Raw genomic sequence first — 16,652 nt, 5'->3', positions numbered from 1 at the left:
CAGAGACTGGATGGCCCACAAAGCCTAAAATCTTTATTCCCTGGCTCTTTACAAGGACAAGTTTACTCATCCCTGGTCTGGTACATAGTGGGTGCCCAATGATGGTAGCTGGAAAGGTCACTGATCTAAACACCTGATGTGACAGGTGGTCATGCCACGTACATGTTACCTAGTGAGGATTTATACCTTAGGCCCCAAGGTTTAGGGCACATGAGTTTCTACAAAGGTCCTAAAGGACCCTGATTCACTCGGGCTCCAGGCCAGTGGTATCTTCACTTGGAACTAGACTTACCCTGAGGATTAAAGAAGGAAGCTGTGCCTTCCCAGTTCTCCCTTACACCCATGTGCGTGGAGTTGTGGACAGGAATGAGGAGTTGATATATAGGCCCCAGCTTCCTTCTGGCACCGCTCTCCCTGCCCTTTCTCTGCTTCTTACTCTGTGTCTTCACCATCATGCGTGTCTTCCTGGTGGCTCAGGAGCCTGGGAAGTTTCCTCTAGAATGGCCAGTCCTCCAGGGCAGGCAAGGAGGGCAGGGAGGAGTTGATGTATCGATAGATCACATCTTTTCTCTCCCCAGGTTTCCCGGCTCCATTTTAGCATTTGACTCATCTTAGACCAGCACATATTAGGTTGCAGGGACCCCTACCTTTTTCACTCAGAGTGTGGATTGTCTTTTGTGACTGTATTCTGAAGTCTTCCATGGTGGGTAGCAACTGCAGGGGGCTTGGTTTATGCTAGATTGAAGAGTCCTTAAGCCAGACTCTCTGACTTCTTAGAGGAAGCCTAAACCCCAGCAGTGCCTTCAGAATGGCCTTAACTTTTTCATTGTTCTTAGAGATGGGGATCAACCCTGGGCTCCTCTGGACATTTAAGCCTGGACTGTAATGGTCACCCTGGAACAACCTCTGTTTCAAGCGTTAAAGCTCCCTGTGCTGCTTTGGCCCACAGTTGGTTCCCTGGTTGCCAAGATGGCTCCATGATCAGGAGCACATGGATTTGATATGAAGACTTGATCTCAGCTTAAAACTCATGTTTATACTAGTGTCCTATTGAGAAAGTCTTAAGCCTCGTGGATTAGCAAACTTACGTGTAGTTTGTCAAGGTAGGCAGTCAGTTCCTCAATGACTGCCATCAAAACCATCCTTGAGAATAAGGATACTCTTTAACTGGCACCATTCATGGGGAATTCATTAAACTAATACAGATTAATATTTGATTAAAATAAAGATCGAGGGCTTCCCTGGTGGCGCAGTGGCTGGGGGTCCGCCTGCCGATGCAGGGGATGCGGTTCGGGCCCCGGTCCGGGAGGATCCCACGTGCCGCGGAGCGGCTGGGCCCGTGAGCCGTGGCCGCTGAGCCTGCACGTCCGGAGCCTGTGCTCCGCGACGGTGGGAGGCCCGCGTACCACCAAAAAAAAAAAAAAAAAAAAAAGATCGAAAGACAACTAAAACACCCTTTTAAAGCTAGAGACAACTTTTTGCTGATGTGCTGATTCATAATAAAATAAACCCTTAATCTTCAAAAACTGGTAACAGTTCACTGTTTTCTCTTTCAATTGGCCTAAGAAGTATAAACAGTGAAGTCTAGTAAGAACAATTACACGCAGTGAAGTCCTGTTAAAGCTCAGTTTCTTTCTGATAATGTTTTCAGGTAATATTTCACCCTAATAAATGTTCCTGATGCAAAAGCATGCCCTTAGTTTCTTTCTCGGAGTCCCACTGCCATCTCAAGCTTTGTATTTCTGATTAATCAAACAAACTCTGAGTACATACAGTGTAGAAGTTATCAACACCTTAAATAAATCCTAGCGCCTTCATCTGGGCTTCGATCATTTATTGTTGGTGTCAGTGGAACTCAAGACATGTCTTGCCAGTATTTATGGAATAACAGAGCAATTTGTAAAAGTAAATTATTATGTAAACCCAGAAGGGCCTGACTCAAAACTAGGAACTCTGAGGTGTGCCAAAGTGAAAGACATGGTCTGGGCCCCAAGAGATCGTGAGTTTCAGTTGGGGCACCTGTCCATGAAGCAGTAAGTGAACTTCTGTTGCCTTTGTGTGAGGGTCTCTTCATCAGAACCTAACAGGGCACTGACTTAGATCCACACAGGGACTCATGATCTTAAACAAGTCTTTCTTTCTCTTTGCTTTGGCCTGATTTTCATCATTTGACACTGTACCCAAGGTCACCATAGAGGAGGGCTTTTCAAGATAGCAGCATTCGGGACTTGGAGCCACAAAAGCACTCTACTGAATATCCAGAAAGATGACCAGCTTTCACCAAAGAAGGCCAGTTAAGGGAGGAAGAAGGATGCACCTAAGAAAAAAGAAAAACGCCCAAAACACCTGGCTTAGGTTAGAGGAGAAGGGGCCAGGGAGAGGTTAATTTTGTAAAAAAAATCATTCAGAGAAGCTTGGACCAGGCTTCAGCTTGCTTTTTTTTTTTTTTTTTAATTTTTATTGGAGTATAGTTGCTTTACAATGTTGAGTTAGTTTCAGGTGTACAGCAAAGTGAATCAGTTATACATATACTTTAATCCAACTCTTTTTAAAATTCTTTTCCCATTTAGGTTACTACAGAGCACTGAGTAGAGTTCCCTGTGCTATACAGTAGGTTCTTATTTATCAGTTTTATACATAGTAGTGTATATATGTCAATCCCAATCTCCCAATTCATCCCACCCCCCTTTCCCCCTTGGTATCCATATGTTTGTTCTCTGTGTCTGTGTCTCTGTTTCTGCTTTGCAGATAAGTTCATCTGTATCATTTTTCGAGATTCCACATGCAAGCGATATTTGTTTTTCTGTTTCTGGCTCACTTCCAACCTTCAGCTTTCTGAAACGGAAAGCCGAACTCCCAAACAACTCAGCACCCAGCAGTTGAATCATTTTTCATTTCAGACCAAATGCAAGTGTCCTTTTATCCTACTGTCTGACTTATAAATGAAAGTCATCATTTGATTTGAGTAATATCAAAAGGAGCAAAACTTGTATTTTGAACACTTTATTATTATTCCAAACTGTGTAAACTGTAGGACACGTTTGTCACTCACAAAAGACGCATCTTCTGAATTAAGAAACTTACATTCTGAGGAGTCGCACACCCATGGCACAAGGAGGTAGGCCTTTCCTTTCCCCTTCTCTCGTGACCCCCGACCCTTTCTCCTCTGCCTCCTGACCCTAGAACTCAAGTGTGTATCCCCTCCAAAACCAAACACCTCGAAACACTTTTTAGTGATGTCTTCCCTCAGATTAAATTATAAATGATGTAGCACCAGCGATCAGAACTATTTTTCTAAGATACTTTTCTTGAATATGTCATTTGATTCGCACTGAAATTCCACCCCTTCAAAGCCCTTAGGTAGAAACCGTCCCCTTTCTTGGGGACTGTTGGGCTATTGCATAGTAGCATATGCACAGTTTAACTTATTCATAACACTGGGTCATCAGCATGTATATTAATTACTGTGCTGAGCTATAAAGTGTGACGATGTTTTTAGGGCCTACTGGCTACCACAGTAAGTGGTCCTAGACTAATTTTTAAGCCTCTGTGCCTGTTTTTCATAGTTTTTTTGGTGTGTGTTTAATTTCCATAATTGATGTTAAGCTGTCCATTTCCTTGTATTGCTGTATAGTAGTGCTTTCCTGTCTTCTAGCTTTGAATCTCATGGATCTGATAACCGCAAAGCTTAATTATTAACGTTGTGTATAATGTGAGAATAAGTGAAGATTGAGTGAGGGTCTGTACTAAGGTTAAAAGACTAAACTTTAGTACATGGGGTTTATGACATCTGTTTTTAAAATTTGAATTAGCAGACGCCTTTTTAGCTTACTCTGATTTTCAGCTGAGTTCACATTGGCATATTTTGACAGCAAATTGGGTTATGGATACATAAGGTGATGTGTAAATAAATGCAGGCCTGGGAATGGTTAAACAGATGTTTTTTAAACATGAAGAAATGATTAAAGCATCCACTGGGTGGATGTACTAAATGCACAGCCCTGGGACTGTAGGGAGTAAATTAAGACTTTTGCAGAAACCATTAAATTCCCTTTTAATTTTTTAAAGTTAGAGGCAGAAGGGGAAATAAATGTCGATTCTGTAAGATACAAATATTTCTAACTACATGGAAGATTAAAGACTTCGTTCTTCATATGCTTCATGTTAATTGAATCCAGTGATAAATCTTCTGGTACTAGTAACATTAGAATTATTTCTAATTAAAGAGCTTTATATGAGTAGGAGCATATAATATATTATCACATATTTATATTATCACAAGTGTGGTGGGAGGTTCTTCTGCTGGTTTCTCTGGCATTACTGGGTCAGAGGACATCAGCGATAGGAGGGCTTGAAGTCATATTGTCAAAGTGCTCTCTAGAAAGATTACAGCACCCACATCCCGGAAGCTGCATGGCACAGCCAAAAAAAATAAAAGAAAAAAACCCGAAGATGTAAAACAGGTAAACAAAAAGGTCTTACTGTATAGCACAGCGAACTATATTCAATATTCTATAATAGGCCGTAATGGAAAAGAATATACATGGGTGTATGTGTATACATATGTATAACTGAATCACTTTGCGGTACAGCAGAAATTAACACCACATTGTAAATCAACTATATGTCAATAAAAACAAAACAAATAGAGATAACTGTACTTGGAGGCAGAAAATCCTGGAATAAGGACTCATAATAGTCACTTCAATTCTTTGTCTTGACTTTCTCAAAATACTGTTGTTTGATTGAATGAAGAACGTCTAAAAGCATCCAGAACCCAACCTATTACTTAGATAAATGCTACAAAACATAGTGTATGTCCGCTTATCTGATTATTAAATTTAACATGCATTAAAATCCCATTACACTACCTTGCCTTGCCTACAGGTATGCACAGTGATTTCGGAAAAAAAAAAAACCCTGGCTGATCATAAATTTAAAGAACACTGATTATTTTTATTTTATTTATTTATTATTTTTAATAGAACTTTATTGGAGTATAATTGCTTCACAATACCGTATTAGTTTCTGTTGCACAACAAAGCGAATCAGTCATATGCATACACATGTCCCCATATCCCCTCCCTCTTGCGTCTCCCTCCCACCCTCCCTGTCCCACCCCTATAGGTCATCACAAAGCACTGAGCCGATCTCCCTGTGCTGTGCGGCTGCTTCCCACCAACCATTTTACATTCGGTAGTGTATATATGTTGATGCTACTCTCACTTCGCCCCAGCTTCCCCCTCCCACCTGTGTCCTCAAGTCCATTCTCTATGTCTAAATCTTTATTCCTGCCTTGCAACTAGGTTCTTCAGTACCATTTTTTTTTTAGATTCCATATGTATGTGTTAGCATACAGTATTTGTTTTTCTCTTTCTGACTTACTTCACTCTGTATGACAGACTCTAGGTCCATCCATCTCACTACAAATAACTCAATTTCATTTCTTTTCATGGCTGAGCAATATTCCATTGTATATATGTGCCACATCTTTATCCATTCCTCTGTCGATGGACATTTAGGTTGCTTCCATGTCCTGGCTATTGTAAATAGAGCTGCAGTGAACATTGTGGTGCATGTCTCTTTCTGAATTATGGTTTTCTCAGGGTATATGCCCAGTAGTGGGATTGCTGGGTCATATGGCAGTTCTATTTTTAGTTTTTTAAGGAACCTCCATACTGTTTTCCATAGTGGTTGTATCAATTTACACTCCCACCAACAATGTAGGAGGGTTCCCTTTTCTCCACAGCCTTTCCAGCATTTATTGTTTTTCTAACTTTTTTGATAATGGCCATTCTGACCGGCATGAGGTGATACCTCATTGTAGTTTTGATTTGCATTTCTCTAATAATTAGTGGTGCTGAGCGTCTTTTCATATGCCTCTTGGCCATCTGTATGTCTTCCTTGGTGAAATGTCTATTGAGGTCTTCACCCCATTTTTTAACTGGATTGTTTTTTTGATATTGAGCTCCATGAGCTGTTTGTACATTTTGGAGATTAATTAATTTGTTTCATTTGCAAATATTTTCTCCCATTCTGAGGGTTGTCTTTTTGTCTTGTTTATGGTTCCCTTTGCTGTGCAAAAGCTTTTAAGTTTAATTAAGTCCCATTTGTTTATTTTTCTTTTTATTTCTGTTACTCCAGGAGGTGGGTCAAAAAAGCTCTTGCTATGGTTTATGTCAAAGAGTGGTTTTCCTAGGTTTTCCTCTAAAAGATTTATAGTGTTTGGTCTTATATCTAAGTCTCTAATCCATTTGGAGTTTATTTTTGTGTATGGTGTTAGGTAGTGTTCTAATTTCATTCTTTTACATGTAGCTGTCCAGTTTTCCCAGCACCACTTATTGAAAAGGCTGTCTTTTCTCCATTGTATGTTCTTGCCTCCTTTGATGTAAATTAGGTGACCGTATGTGCATGGGTTTATCTCTGGGCATTCTATCCTGTACCACTGATCTATATTTCTGTTTTTGTGCCAGTACCATACTGTCTTGATTACTGTACCTTTGTGGTATAGTTTGAAGTCGGGGAGCCTGATTCCTCCAGCTCTGTTTTTCTTTCTCAAGATTGCTTTGGCTATTCGGAGTCTTTTGTGTTTCCATACGAATTGTAAGGTTTTTTGTTCTATTTCTGTGAAGATGCCATTGGTAGTTTCATAAGTATTGCATTGAATCTGTAGATTGCTTTGGGTAGTATAGTCATTTTCACAGTATTGATTCTTCCAATCCAAGAACATGGTATATTTCTCCATCTGTTTATGTCATCTTTGATTTCTTTCATCAGTGTTTTATAGTTTTCTGAGTACAAGTCTTTTGCCTCCTTAAGCAGGTTTATTCTTAGGTATTTTATTCTTTTTGTTGCAGTGGTAAATGGGAGTGTTTCCTTAATTTCTCTTTCTGTTTCTTCATTGTTGGTGTATAGGAATGCCAGCGATTTCTGTGCATTAACTTTGTATCCTGCAACCTTACCAAATTCATTGGTTAGTTCTAGTAGTTTTCTGGTGGCATCTTTAGGATTTTCTATGTAGAGTATCATGTCATCTGCAGACAGTGACAGTTTTACTTCTTCTTTTCCAATTTGTATTCCTTTTATTTCTTTTTCTTCTCTGATTGCTGTGGCTAGGACTTCCAAAACTATTTTGAATAATTGTGGCGAGAGTGGGCATCCTTGTCTTGTTCCTGATCCTAGTGGAAATGCTTTCAGTTTTTCACCATTGAGTATGATGCTTGCTGTGGGTTTGTCATATATGACCTTTATTATATTGAGGTAGGGTCCCTCTGTGCCCGTTTTCTGAAGAGTTTTTTTTATCATAAATGGGTGTTGAATCTTGTCACAAGCTTTTTCTGCATCTGTTGAGATGATCATATGGTTTTCTTTTATTGTTTTTTTGTGTTTTTGGTTTTTTTTGCGGTACACGGGCCTCTCACTGTTGTGGCCTCTCCCGTTGCGGAGCACAGGCTCCTGACGCGCAGGCTCAGTGGCCACGGCTCATGGGCCTAGCCGCCCTGCGGCATGTGGGATCTCCCTGGACCGAGGCACGAACCCGTGTCCCCTGCATCGGCCGGCGGACTCTCAACCACTGCGCCACCAGGGAAACCCGATCATATGGTTTTTATTCCTTAATTTGTTAATGTTTTGTATCACATTGATTGATTTGCATATATTGAATCCTTGCATCCCTGGGGTAAATCCCACTTGTTCATGGTGTGTGATCCTTTTAATGTGCTGTTGGATTCTGTTTGCTAGTGTTTTGTTCAGGATTTTTGCATCTATGTTCATCAGTGATATTGGTCTATAATTTTCTGTTTTTGTGATATCTTTTTCTGGTTTTGGTATCAGGGTGACAGTGGCTTCATAGAATGAATTTGGGAGTATTCCTCCCTCTGCAATTCTTTTGGAAGAGTTTGAGAAGGATCGGTGTTAGCTCTTCTCTAAATGTTTGATAGAATTTGCCTGTGAAGCCATCTGGTCCTGGGCTTTTGTTTGTTGGAAGATTTTTAATTACGGTTTCAATTTCATTACTTGTGATAGGTCTGTTTATATTTTCTAATTCTTCCTGGTTCAGTCTTGGAAAATTGTACCTTTCTAAGAATTTGTCCATTTCTTCGTGTTTGTCCATTTTATTGACATATAGTTGTAGTAGTCTCTTATAATCCTTTGTATTTCTGCAGTGTCAGTTGTGATTTCTCCTTTTTCATTTCTAATTTTATTGATTTGTGTCCTCTTCCTTTTTTTCTTGATGAGTCTGGCTATGGGTTTATCAATCTTGTTTATCTTCTCAAAGAACCAGCTTTTAGTCTTATTGATCTTTGCTATTATTTTCTTCATTTCTATTTCATTTTTTTCTCCTCTGATCTTTATGATTTATTTCCTTCTACTGAGTTTGGGTTTTCTTTGTTCTTTTCAGTTGGACCTTTTTATTTATTTATTTATTTAACATCTTTATTGGAGTATAGTTGCTTTACAGTGGTGTGTTAGTTTCTGCTGTATAACAAAGTGAATCAGTTATACATATACATATGTTCTTCCTCTAGTTGTTTTAAGTGTAGGGTTAGGTTGTTTATTTGAGATTTTTCTTGTTTCTTGAGGTGAGATTGTATTGCTATAAACTTACCTCTTAGAACTGCTTTTGCTGTGTCCCATAGGTTATGGGTCGTACTGTTTTTGTTGTCATTTGTTTCTATGTATCTTTTAATTTCTTCTTTGATTTCTTCAGTGATCCCTTGGTTATTTAGTAGCACACTGTTTAGCCTCCATGTATTTGTGTTTTTTATAGTTTCTTTTCCTGTAGTTGATTTCCATTCTCATAGCGTTGTGGTCAGAAAACATGCTTGATACGATTTCCGTTTTCTTAAATTTTCTGAGGCTTGATTTGTGACCCAAGATGTGATCTGTCCTGGAGAATGCTCCATGTGCAATTGAGAAGAAAGTGTATTCTGCCACTTTTGGGTGGAATGTTCTGTAAATATCAATTAGATCTATCTGGTCTATAGAGCACTGATTATTTTTAAAATAGTCTTGTTTGTTTTATTAGTAGCTTAAGGGAAAAGCATTAAATTATACTCCACCTAGCCCATAGCGTTTGCCTCCATTTTGCAGACTTCTGATTTCCACTCCAGAGGTTCACAGTTGTCATTTTCTTTTGGTTGAATAGCCCTGAAATAGTTTGTTCTTCTGGAAGAAGCCTGCCGACAGATTGAGTAGGGTCATCATCTTTATTAATAGCAGCTAGAGCTTAGGTGGGAAAAAGATGTGTGGGATGGAAACCTTTTCAGTTAAACAATGTCCTCTGCATCAGTGATGAAAACCAAGACTCCAACTACAATAGGCGACATTCATCCCCTGTGAATCTTCTCCCAGAGGCTTGCAACTCGGGGACACTGGGTGTGCCAGCACACACAAATTCGGATTAACCAGACAACATAGAGATGGCCCCTGAAACCTCAGCTAATGAGAGGCAAAGTGTTCTACTTGTTTGTTTTATTTATTAATTTTATTTTGCTAACTCTTTCAAACCCAGACGTTTAAGTTTTTCTTTTACCTGTGCATGTTTGAAGGCCACCGCAGCCATCTCTCGACTATTTGGGAACCAGTACTAGTTGTTGAGGAAAGCGGAATCCAGATGTTCCACTTATTTACCTAACAGATACCTCGGTAGCATTTACTGTCTACTAGGATTGGTCAGAGTGCTTTCGAAATATTAATTCATTTAAGCTTAAGAACAACCTGACAAGGTAGGTACTCTCATCCCCACTTTATGGATGAGGAAGCGGAGATGCAGAGGTTTGTTGGCCACATAGCTGGGTTCACACTCAGGCTGTCTGGTTTCTACCCACCCTGCCCTTCCGCCTCTCACTGTGCCTGGTTGCCCCTTGCTCCGCCCTGTGGCTTCTCTGCTGGGAAGTAATTGTTGGTGGTGGAGCTGGGATTTGAACCCTAGTCTCCTAAACCCTTGTCTTGTGCTCTCTCCACTATAGGAAGTTTCTACACAATGAGAGATTCATCTCACACCATTTTTATTACAGGAGAGGGAGGGAATTCAAATTAATTAGAGAAGGGATGAACAGTGTAGTTTAAAAGAGGATTTGTGGGATTATTGATAACTAGCAAATAATTTTCTTGTTCAATTAAGAAACATGCTTTCTGGGGGAAGTAATGTACAGCATGGTGATGATAGTCAATAACATTGTACTGCATATTTGAAAGTTGCTAAGAGAATAGATCTTAAAAGTTCTTATCGGGGGCTTCCCTGGTGGCGCAGTGGTTGAGAGTCCGCCTGCCGATGCAGGGGACACGGGTTCGTGCCCCGGTCCGGGAGGATCCCGCGTGCCACGGAGCGGCTGGGTCCGTGAGCCGTGGCCGCTGGGCCTGCGTGTCCGGAACCTGTGCTCCGCAACGGGAGAGGCCACAGCAGTGAGAGGCCCGCATACCACAAAAAAAAAAAAAAAAAAGTTCTCATAAAAAAAAAAGTTCTCATCACAAGAAAACAAATTCTATAACTGTGTATGGTGACAGATGTTAACTAGGCTTATTGTGGTGATCATTTCCCAGTATATACAAATACGGAATCATTATGTTGTACACCAGAGACTAATATAATGCTGTATGTCGGTTATACCTCAATTTCAAAAAAAAAAAAAAATTTGTTTATATATTACCCCCCCCCAAAAAAAGAAGAAAAACAAAAACATATACTTTCTGGTTTCAGTTTTCTTCTTCTTGAGGATTTGAGGAGATGAGCTTCCTCCCCTTGGCTTTGGAGGGCTCACACTTCCAACGCTTCCCTTGTTTCTCAAAGTGGTCCATGGACCAGCAGCATTGGCATCACTGGAGAGATAGTTAGAAATGCAGAGCTTCAGACCCCACTCCAGACCTCTTGACTCAGAATATACATTTTAATAAGATTCCCACGTGATTTATGTGGACATTATGATTTGAGAATCACAGCAGAATACCCCAGAGAAGTGTCAAGATGGAAGCCCGGAAGTGTACTGTTTGTACAGAAAAGTAATTGAGGGAGGGGAGAGGTGCTCCGCAAGTCTCATCTATAGCAAAATTATGACGTGCAGGAAGTCGGTCCTTGGCCCAGTGCCTGCTCTCATTTTCTCTGTTCCGTCTCCCTTTCCCCTCTGCGTCCTTTAAAAAGGTGGCTTTTCCAGGATGCCCTCTTGGATTTACGATTTTTTTTTTTGCATATGAGGGCTCTCTCATTGTTTCCTACCTAGTACAGTCCACATGTCCATCTCCAGGTGAAATTTCTCTTGTGAGCCCCAGACCCCTATTTCCAACAATGTACCGAGCACCTCTGCCAGGCAGCTATCTGATTGTCTCCGGCGCCTTCATGTCAGAATATCCAGGACTGAGTTCCTTGCTCTACCCACAGCTTCCTGTGTCTTGTGTCTCAGTTACCCTTAAACAATTCCACCATCAACTCAGCCTCCCAGGCCAGGCATCTTCTCTACCCTGATGCCAAAGTCTTCTTCTGAAAACTGCAGAGCAGATTACATTGTTCTGTCCTTAACGCTTCAGTGATTCCAGATCACCTGCAGAATTATGTCCAAACTTCTTCCCATAGATGGCGTCCAAAACCCAGAGGGCTCGGGCCCCTTGCTACATATCAGACTCCACCCTCCTCCTTTTCCGCACCCTCACGTCCTCCTGCAGGCAGGTCCCGAAAATGCCATTCCGCCACGTCTGCCTGTGCAGGCATTACCTCCTTCTCCCCTTCTGTGCTGATTCTTTGCATTTTCCATACATTTATCGTTCTGTGTATCACACTGTTTTGTAATAATTTGTTTTCATATCTGTTTGTGTTATAGATTTGAGGTCCTTGAGGGGAGGGAGTCTGTCATTAATTTGTCTTTCAGCTTTATGTCTCTAGCTCCTAGCACCATGTTTGTCATTAAGTAAGCACGCAATAAATCCTGGATAGATAGGTCATTGAGTGAATGAATGAATTTACACACCTGCTACCTGTTTTCCCTTTCTCTTGCCATCCTATTCCCTGAAATCTCCCAAAAGGCGTCAGCGTCATCAAAGCATGTGATCCTGGGTCTTCCTTCTCAAGCACTAAAGTGGGTGCCGAATCTGTGCTGATACGCCAAGAGTAGTTAAGAAGTTTGCCTGTGTTATTCCAAGTTTTATGTTATATTTTAATCCGGGTCTCTCAGAGAAAGCCTCTTAGAGGAGGCACTTCGTAAAAGGTTCCTGACGGCACCTCTGAAGACTGGGGGAAGAAATATACTGACCGAATGGACAAATCTGTCAACCGCTTTCAAGACACTGCCAATGCCACCATATAAGAGCTGGCCTCGTTTATCCAACAGGTGGATGCTCCTACCGTATGTGAAGAGAGGGAAGAGACAGACATTTTGCCTCCTGGTCGATTAGGGGAGGACTTCTTCTACACTTTTAGCAAATGCCAAGTTCAGCCCTAGGAATTAGACAAACAGTGACCATGGGTCAAATCTGTCCACTGCATGTCTTTGTAAATGAAGTTTTATTGGAACACAGCCATCCCTAGTCACTTCTATATTGTCTGGCTGCTTTGCGCTTCAGTAGAAGAGTTGAGTAGTTGAGACAGACACCGTTTGACCCACAAAATCTAAAATATATACTGTCTGGCCCTTTACAGGAAAAGTGCACTGACCCCTAGAGAATCCAAAATGTGATGCTTTCTTGACTTGAAATTTTTATAATCTCCTTTTTATTGTCAGTGAGATGCTACTAATTGTCAAAAATGACTTAGACCCCTCATGCAAGGACACAGCCTCATATACTGTGGAGATACCAACACTGTGAAAAGATTTGCCAATTTAAAAAATCAGATCAGTTAAATTCTTGACATCAGCCAATGCTAGTGCAACTGACAACTACAATAAATCTTAAAAGTTCTCATCACAAGAAAAAAAACTTCTGTAACTATGTATAGTGACAGATGTTAACTAGACCTATTGTGACGATCATTCCCCAATATATACAAATATTGAATCATTATATTGTTTACCTGAAACTAATATAAGGTTGTAAGTCATTTATACCTCAATAAAAAATAACGATAAAAAGAACTAACAGCAGGCTTCCCTGGTGGCGCAGTGGTTGAGAATCCGCCTGCCGATGCAGGGGACACGGATTCGTGCCCCGGTCCGGGAAGATCCCACATGCCGCGGAGCGGTTGGGCCCGTGAGCCATGGCCGCTGAGCCTGCGCGTCCGGAGCCTGTGCTCTGCAGCGGGAGAGGCCACAACAGTGAGAGGCCCGTGTACCGCGCAAAAAAAAAAAAAAAAACAGCTACAAAAATGGTCGTAATAGAACCAAACCTAAGAATGTTTTGAATAAAGAGATTGCCATTGCTCATGGCAGCCTGCAATGGATGAGTGAGATATAATTGCATTTGTTTATCTGAAGTTTGGTCTTTATAATCATACACAATTGTAGTCAAGAAACTTGTATTACAGTCCTCGGAGATTGGACGCTGCAAAAATAACCTTCTGCTGTTCAGATATGCCTGAGTTTGTCTCAAATTAAGAACTACAGAAATGCATACCATTTTCGCGGTAGAAGAAAATATTCTCGTCACCCAGAACATTCTGAATGTCTCTTTCTGCTCTAGGTCCATTTGTGATGAACACAGATGAAGAGATTTCTTAGGCCATTCTTGATTTCAGAAATGCGAAAAACGGCTTTGAAAGAGCCAAAACCTGGAAATCAAGGATTGGAAACTAGTGACAAGCGCAAGGGCAGGTCTGGCTGCCTTGTAGAATTTTGCCCTTTGTGGCATCCACCTGTTCAGTGCATCCATTTTCCAAAGCTGACTTCGCCAGTGCTTCTGAAGAATTCCACACTCAAGTGATGACATGTTTTCTATAGCAACGTCTGTGAGATATTTCCTGGCCCAAGCAAATAAACCTAATTGTTGCTTCTTTAAAAATCAGTGTTCTTCATTTCAATCTAAGTTACTTCTGTTAAAAAAATTATTTTGTCTATGTTTTCCTTTTCATGGGCATGTGGACATTTTGTCGTCTTTGTGCCTGTGTGTTTTTTAAAGCACATTTGATTACTTTCTGTGTGTCACTGATGGAGGTGCGTGAGCATCTGAGGTCTCTTTCTGAGCAACGCAGTTTCGATGCCTATGTGCTGGGGTTTCATGTTACAGGTTATCTCCGTGGGTAAAGTAACAGCAGTTCTGAGCGTTCCAGTCAGTTTTCAAAACTGCCCTGCTATTGGTAGGGACACGACAGGATTACGGCCAAGACTTCCCTGCTTTTTCTGCCAAAATGTGTGTCAGATTTAAGACACATGCTCCTGCAAGCTTCCATGAGGGTTGTGAAAAAAGTTTGAATCCACAACTGGGTCCCAGCCTCCTGTAGCTGCAAACATTGGTGGCCAAACCACCTCCTTCTAAAACAACTCAAACCTGGGGCACAGGGGGGGAAGATTTTTTTTTTTTTAGTTTGCTGGAAATGAGATGGACTTAGAGGCTTTCTCATTTCAAGTAGAAGACATATCCACTTCCTGATTATTTTGGGAGCGCACGAACATTTAAACTTTTTTTCAGTTCTCTCCCCCCCCATAAGATTGTGCAGAAACGTACCTTGACTAATTGATTTTGATCACAACTGATTATTTGTTTTCCCCTGTGAACTCCTGGGGTTTCGAACTTTCCTTCTGGAGAATATGCCTTTTGAACCAGTTTGCTCTAGCTGCCTGAGGTCAACTGCTTGGTAATCAGTGGATATTAGAATATTCAAAATGTACAGACAGTGGGCAGTGGTGAATATTTTCATGATGTCTTCTCTGCAGTTGGTGCAGAGCTCCAGTTATGAACATGGACCAGTGAAGGTAGGTGAGCTCAATTTTTCATGTGATGCAGATTTTTAAGTTGGCTTATACAGAGGATGTTCTTTCTTTGCCGCCACTATTTTTGAGACAATATAAAAATGCATAACACTCCTCGTAGTGGGCAGGATATATTCTGTACTTGTTAATGAGTATTCTGTTTCTTAGGCTTACTAAGATTCTTGCCATGAGTTTTTGAAAACGCTGGGGGTGGGGGCTTTTGGAGTTGTAATAGGACATGAAAGTTTCCCCTCAACTGTATATGCAGATAGCACAGTGATTTTTTTTTATTTGAAACAAATTGATTTACAAGGTTGTGTTACTTTCTGCTGTACCACAGTGATTTTCTCATGAAGCACTGACTTGTTTTTACGACACAGATAACTTTGGGGGCTGTTTCTTTTCAGGTCATCTGTGAGCTAGTTTAGTTAGTTAATTTCTTCTGGGAACTGAAAACTGCCATGCTTTCTACAGATGTTTTCTATCTGGTTTTCCAAATTACCCATTGCCACCATCTAGAAAAATCTTTTCTCTGAAGTCGTTTTGGTCCTTTGCTTTTTGAAACGTGTGTAAAACTCAACCATAATCAAATCTTTGATTCTATGAGCAAGCGTCAGATAGAGCCCAATGAATTGAGAGTAATGAAAAAAGATTAACTGGGATGTTACTGTCTGAGCACTATTTCGCCCAGTTTTATTGTATTTCATAGACTGTACTGTTTTTCTCAGCTTTTGATTTTGAAAATGATTCAGATATAATTGTTTTGACTGAAGTGGTGCTAAATCATTATTGATTTTGGAATTTCTGGCCGTGAGCAATCAAAGTGGACTTGAGTTTTTGTAGCTGTCATTAGGAAATGCATTTTCAACAAGGGTGATATCGCCCCCAACAGGGGAAAATTGGTCCTTGGGGGTGAAAACGTCTTACTCTTATGTATAAAGCACAGATGTACTTACACTACAGAAAGAGATACACAGTATTTCTGCGAAGGTTGAACTCTGTGTTAGGGGTAGAGAGTCACCTTGCCCAACAAGCGACACCTTTCTAACTTTCCAAATTCCAAACGGACACGAGAGAGATCACCGTCGTTCAGCTCCACTTCATTGCCACCAGCCTGGATGTGGGATCTCAATGCCAGATCGCAGGTAAAAGGGAATCTCATTTTGAGCCTAGGGGACAGGAGAAAAAAAAATCAGACTTGTTTGAAGTAAGTAAGGCTTTTCAGGCTGTTCAGCTGTCTTTAAGTCCACCCAACCCCGGCTCAATTAAATCTTTCCGATGCGAAGGAAAGACGTGCGTACAGTTAAACAGAAGTTCGGGCGTAGATACGAGTGGGTGGTGAGGGCTAAGGAGGTATATCATATTGGTTATTATACATTTCCTTTTCCCCCGTAACTTTCTCTTAAGAGAAAAATCCAAGAAGATATGTGTTTCTTAATGTTAATGTTCTTGTTTAAATCAAAATTGAGTATGAAAGCATATTCAAGATGGTAATGGTTTGGACACTGGGATATGAATGTATTTTGTGCATTTTGAGATAAAAATGTTTCATTTATTGTAAGACGTGTCCAGGGTCCTCCTTGGTGGTCGGTCCGTGAGCGTGTTCTCTCCACCCTCCCCTCTTCTAACCACCTCTTTTCCCAAAAGGATGGCAATGATGCCAATTCTATCGCGAGGTTGCCCTTCCCCCACAGTGGTCACTTTCTAGCCTTGAACATCCTCCTATTTTTTCAGCTTAGACTAGCAGTGCCTCTAGTACAGTTACACAAGTCTGTGAACATTTTTTTTTCTGCAGTAACCATGCAAAAGGCTACCAATACC

The 16,652-nt window shown here is 40.8% G+C and overlaps 2 protein-coding genes across 3 annotated transcripts in view; both read left to right on the top strand.

Moving 5' to 3' along the window:
- PIR (pirin) overlaps window positions 1-14,308 on the top strand; it is a 105,146-nt gene extending 90,838 nt beyond the window's left edge. For both annotated transcript variants that reach the window (XM_029240353.1, XM_029240352.1), the window contains one exon: window positions 13,606-14,308. In XM_029240353.1, coding sequence (XP_029096186.1) covers window positions 13,606-13,643 — 38 coding nt within the window. In that variant the 3' untranslated portion in view covers window positions 13,644-14,308. The remainder of the gene's footprint in view (window positions 1-13,605) is intronic.
- A 436-nt stretch (window positions 14,309-14,744) lies between these two features.
- The window catches only part of VEGFD (vascular endothelial growth factor D), a 36,028-nt gene continuing 34,120 nt past the window's right edge, over window positions 14,745-16,652 (top strand). The window contains exon 1 of the mRNA XM_029240351.1: window positions 14,745-14,834. Within this exon, the coding sequence (XP_029096184.1) occupies window positions 14,745-14,834 (90 nt within the window). The remainder of the gene's footprint in view (window positions 14,835-16,652) is intronic.

The sequence above is a fragment of the Monodon monoceros genome, unplaced genomic scaffold, assembly GCF_005190385.1.
Source record: "Monodon monoceros isolate NGI ecotype Baffin Bay Population unplaced genomic scaffold, NGI_Narwhal_1 Super_Scaffold_22, whole genome shotgun sequence".
Lineage (NCBI taxonomy): Eukaryota > Metazoa > Chordata > Mammalia > Artiodactyla > Monodontidae > Monodon > Monodon monoceros.
Note: the sequence above shows the minus strand (reverse complement) of the source record. Positions and strands in the feature narration are given on the sequence as shown.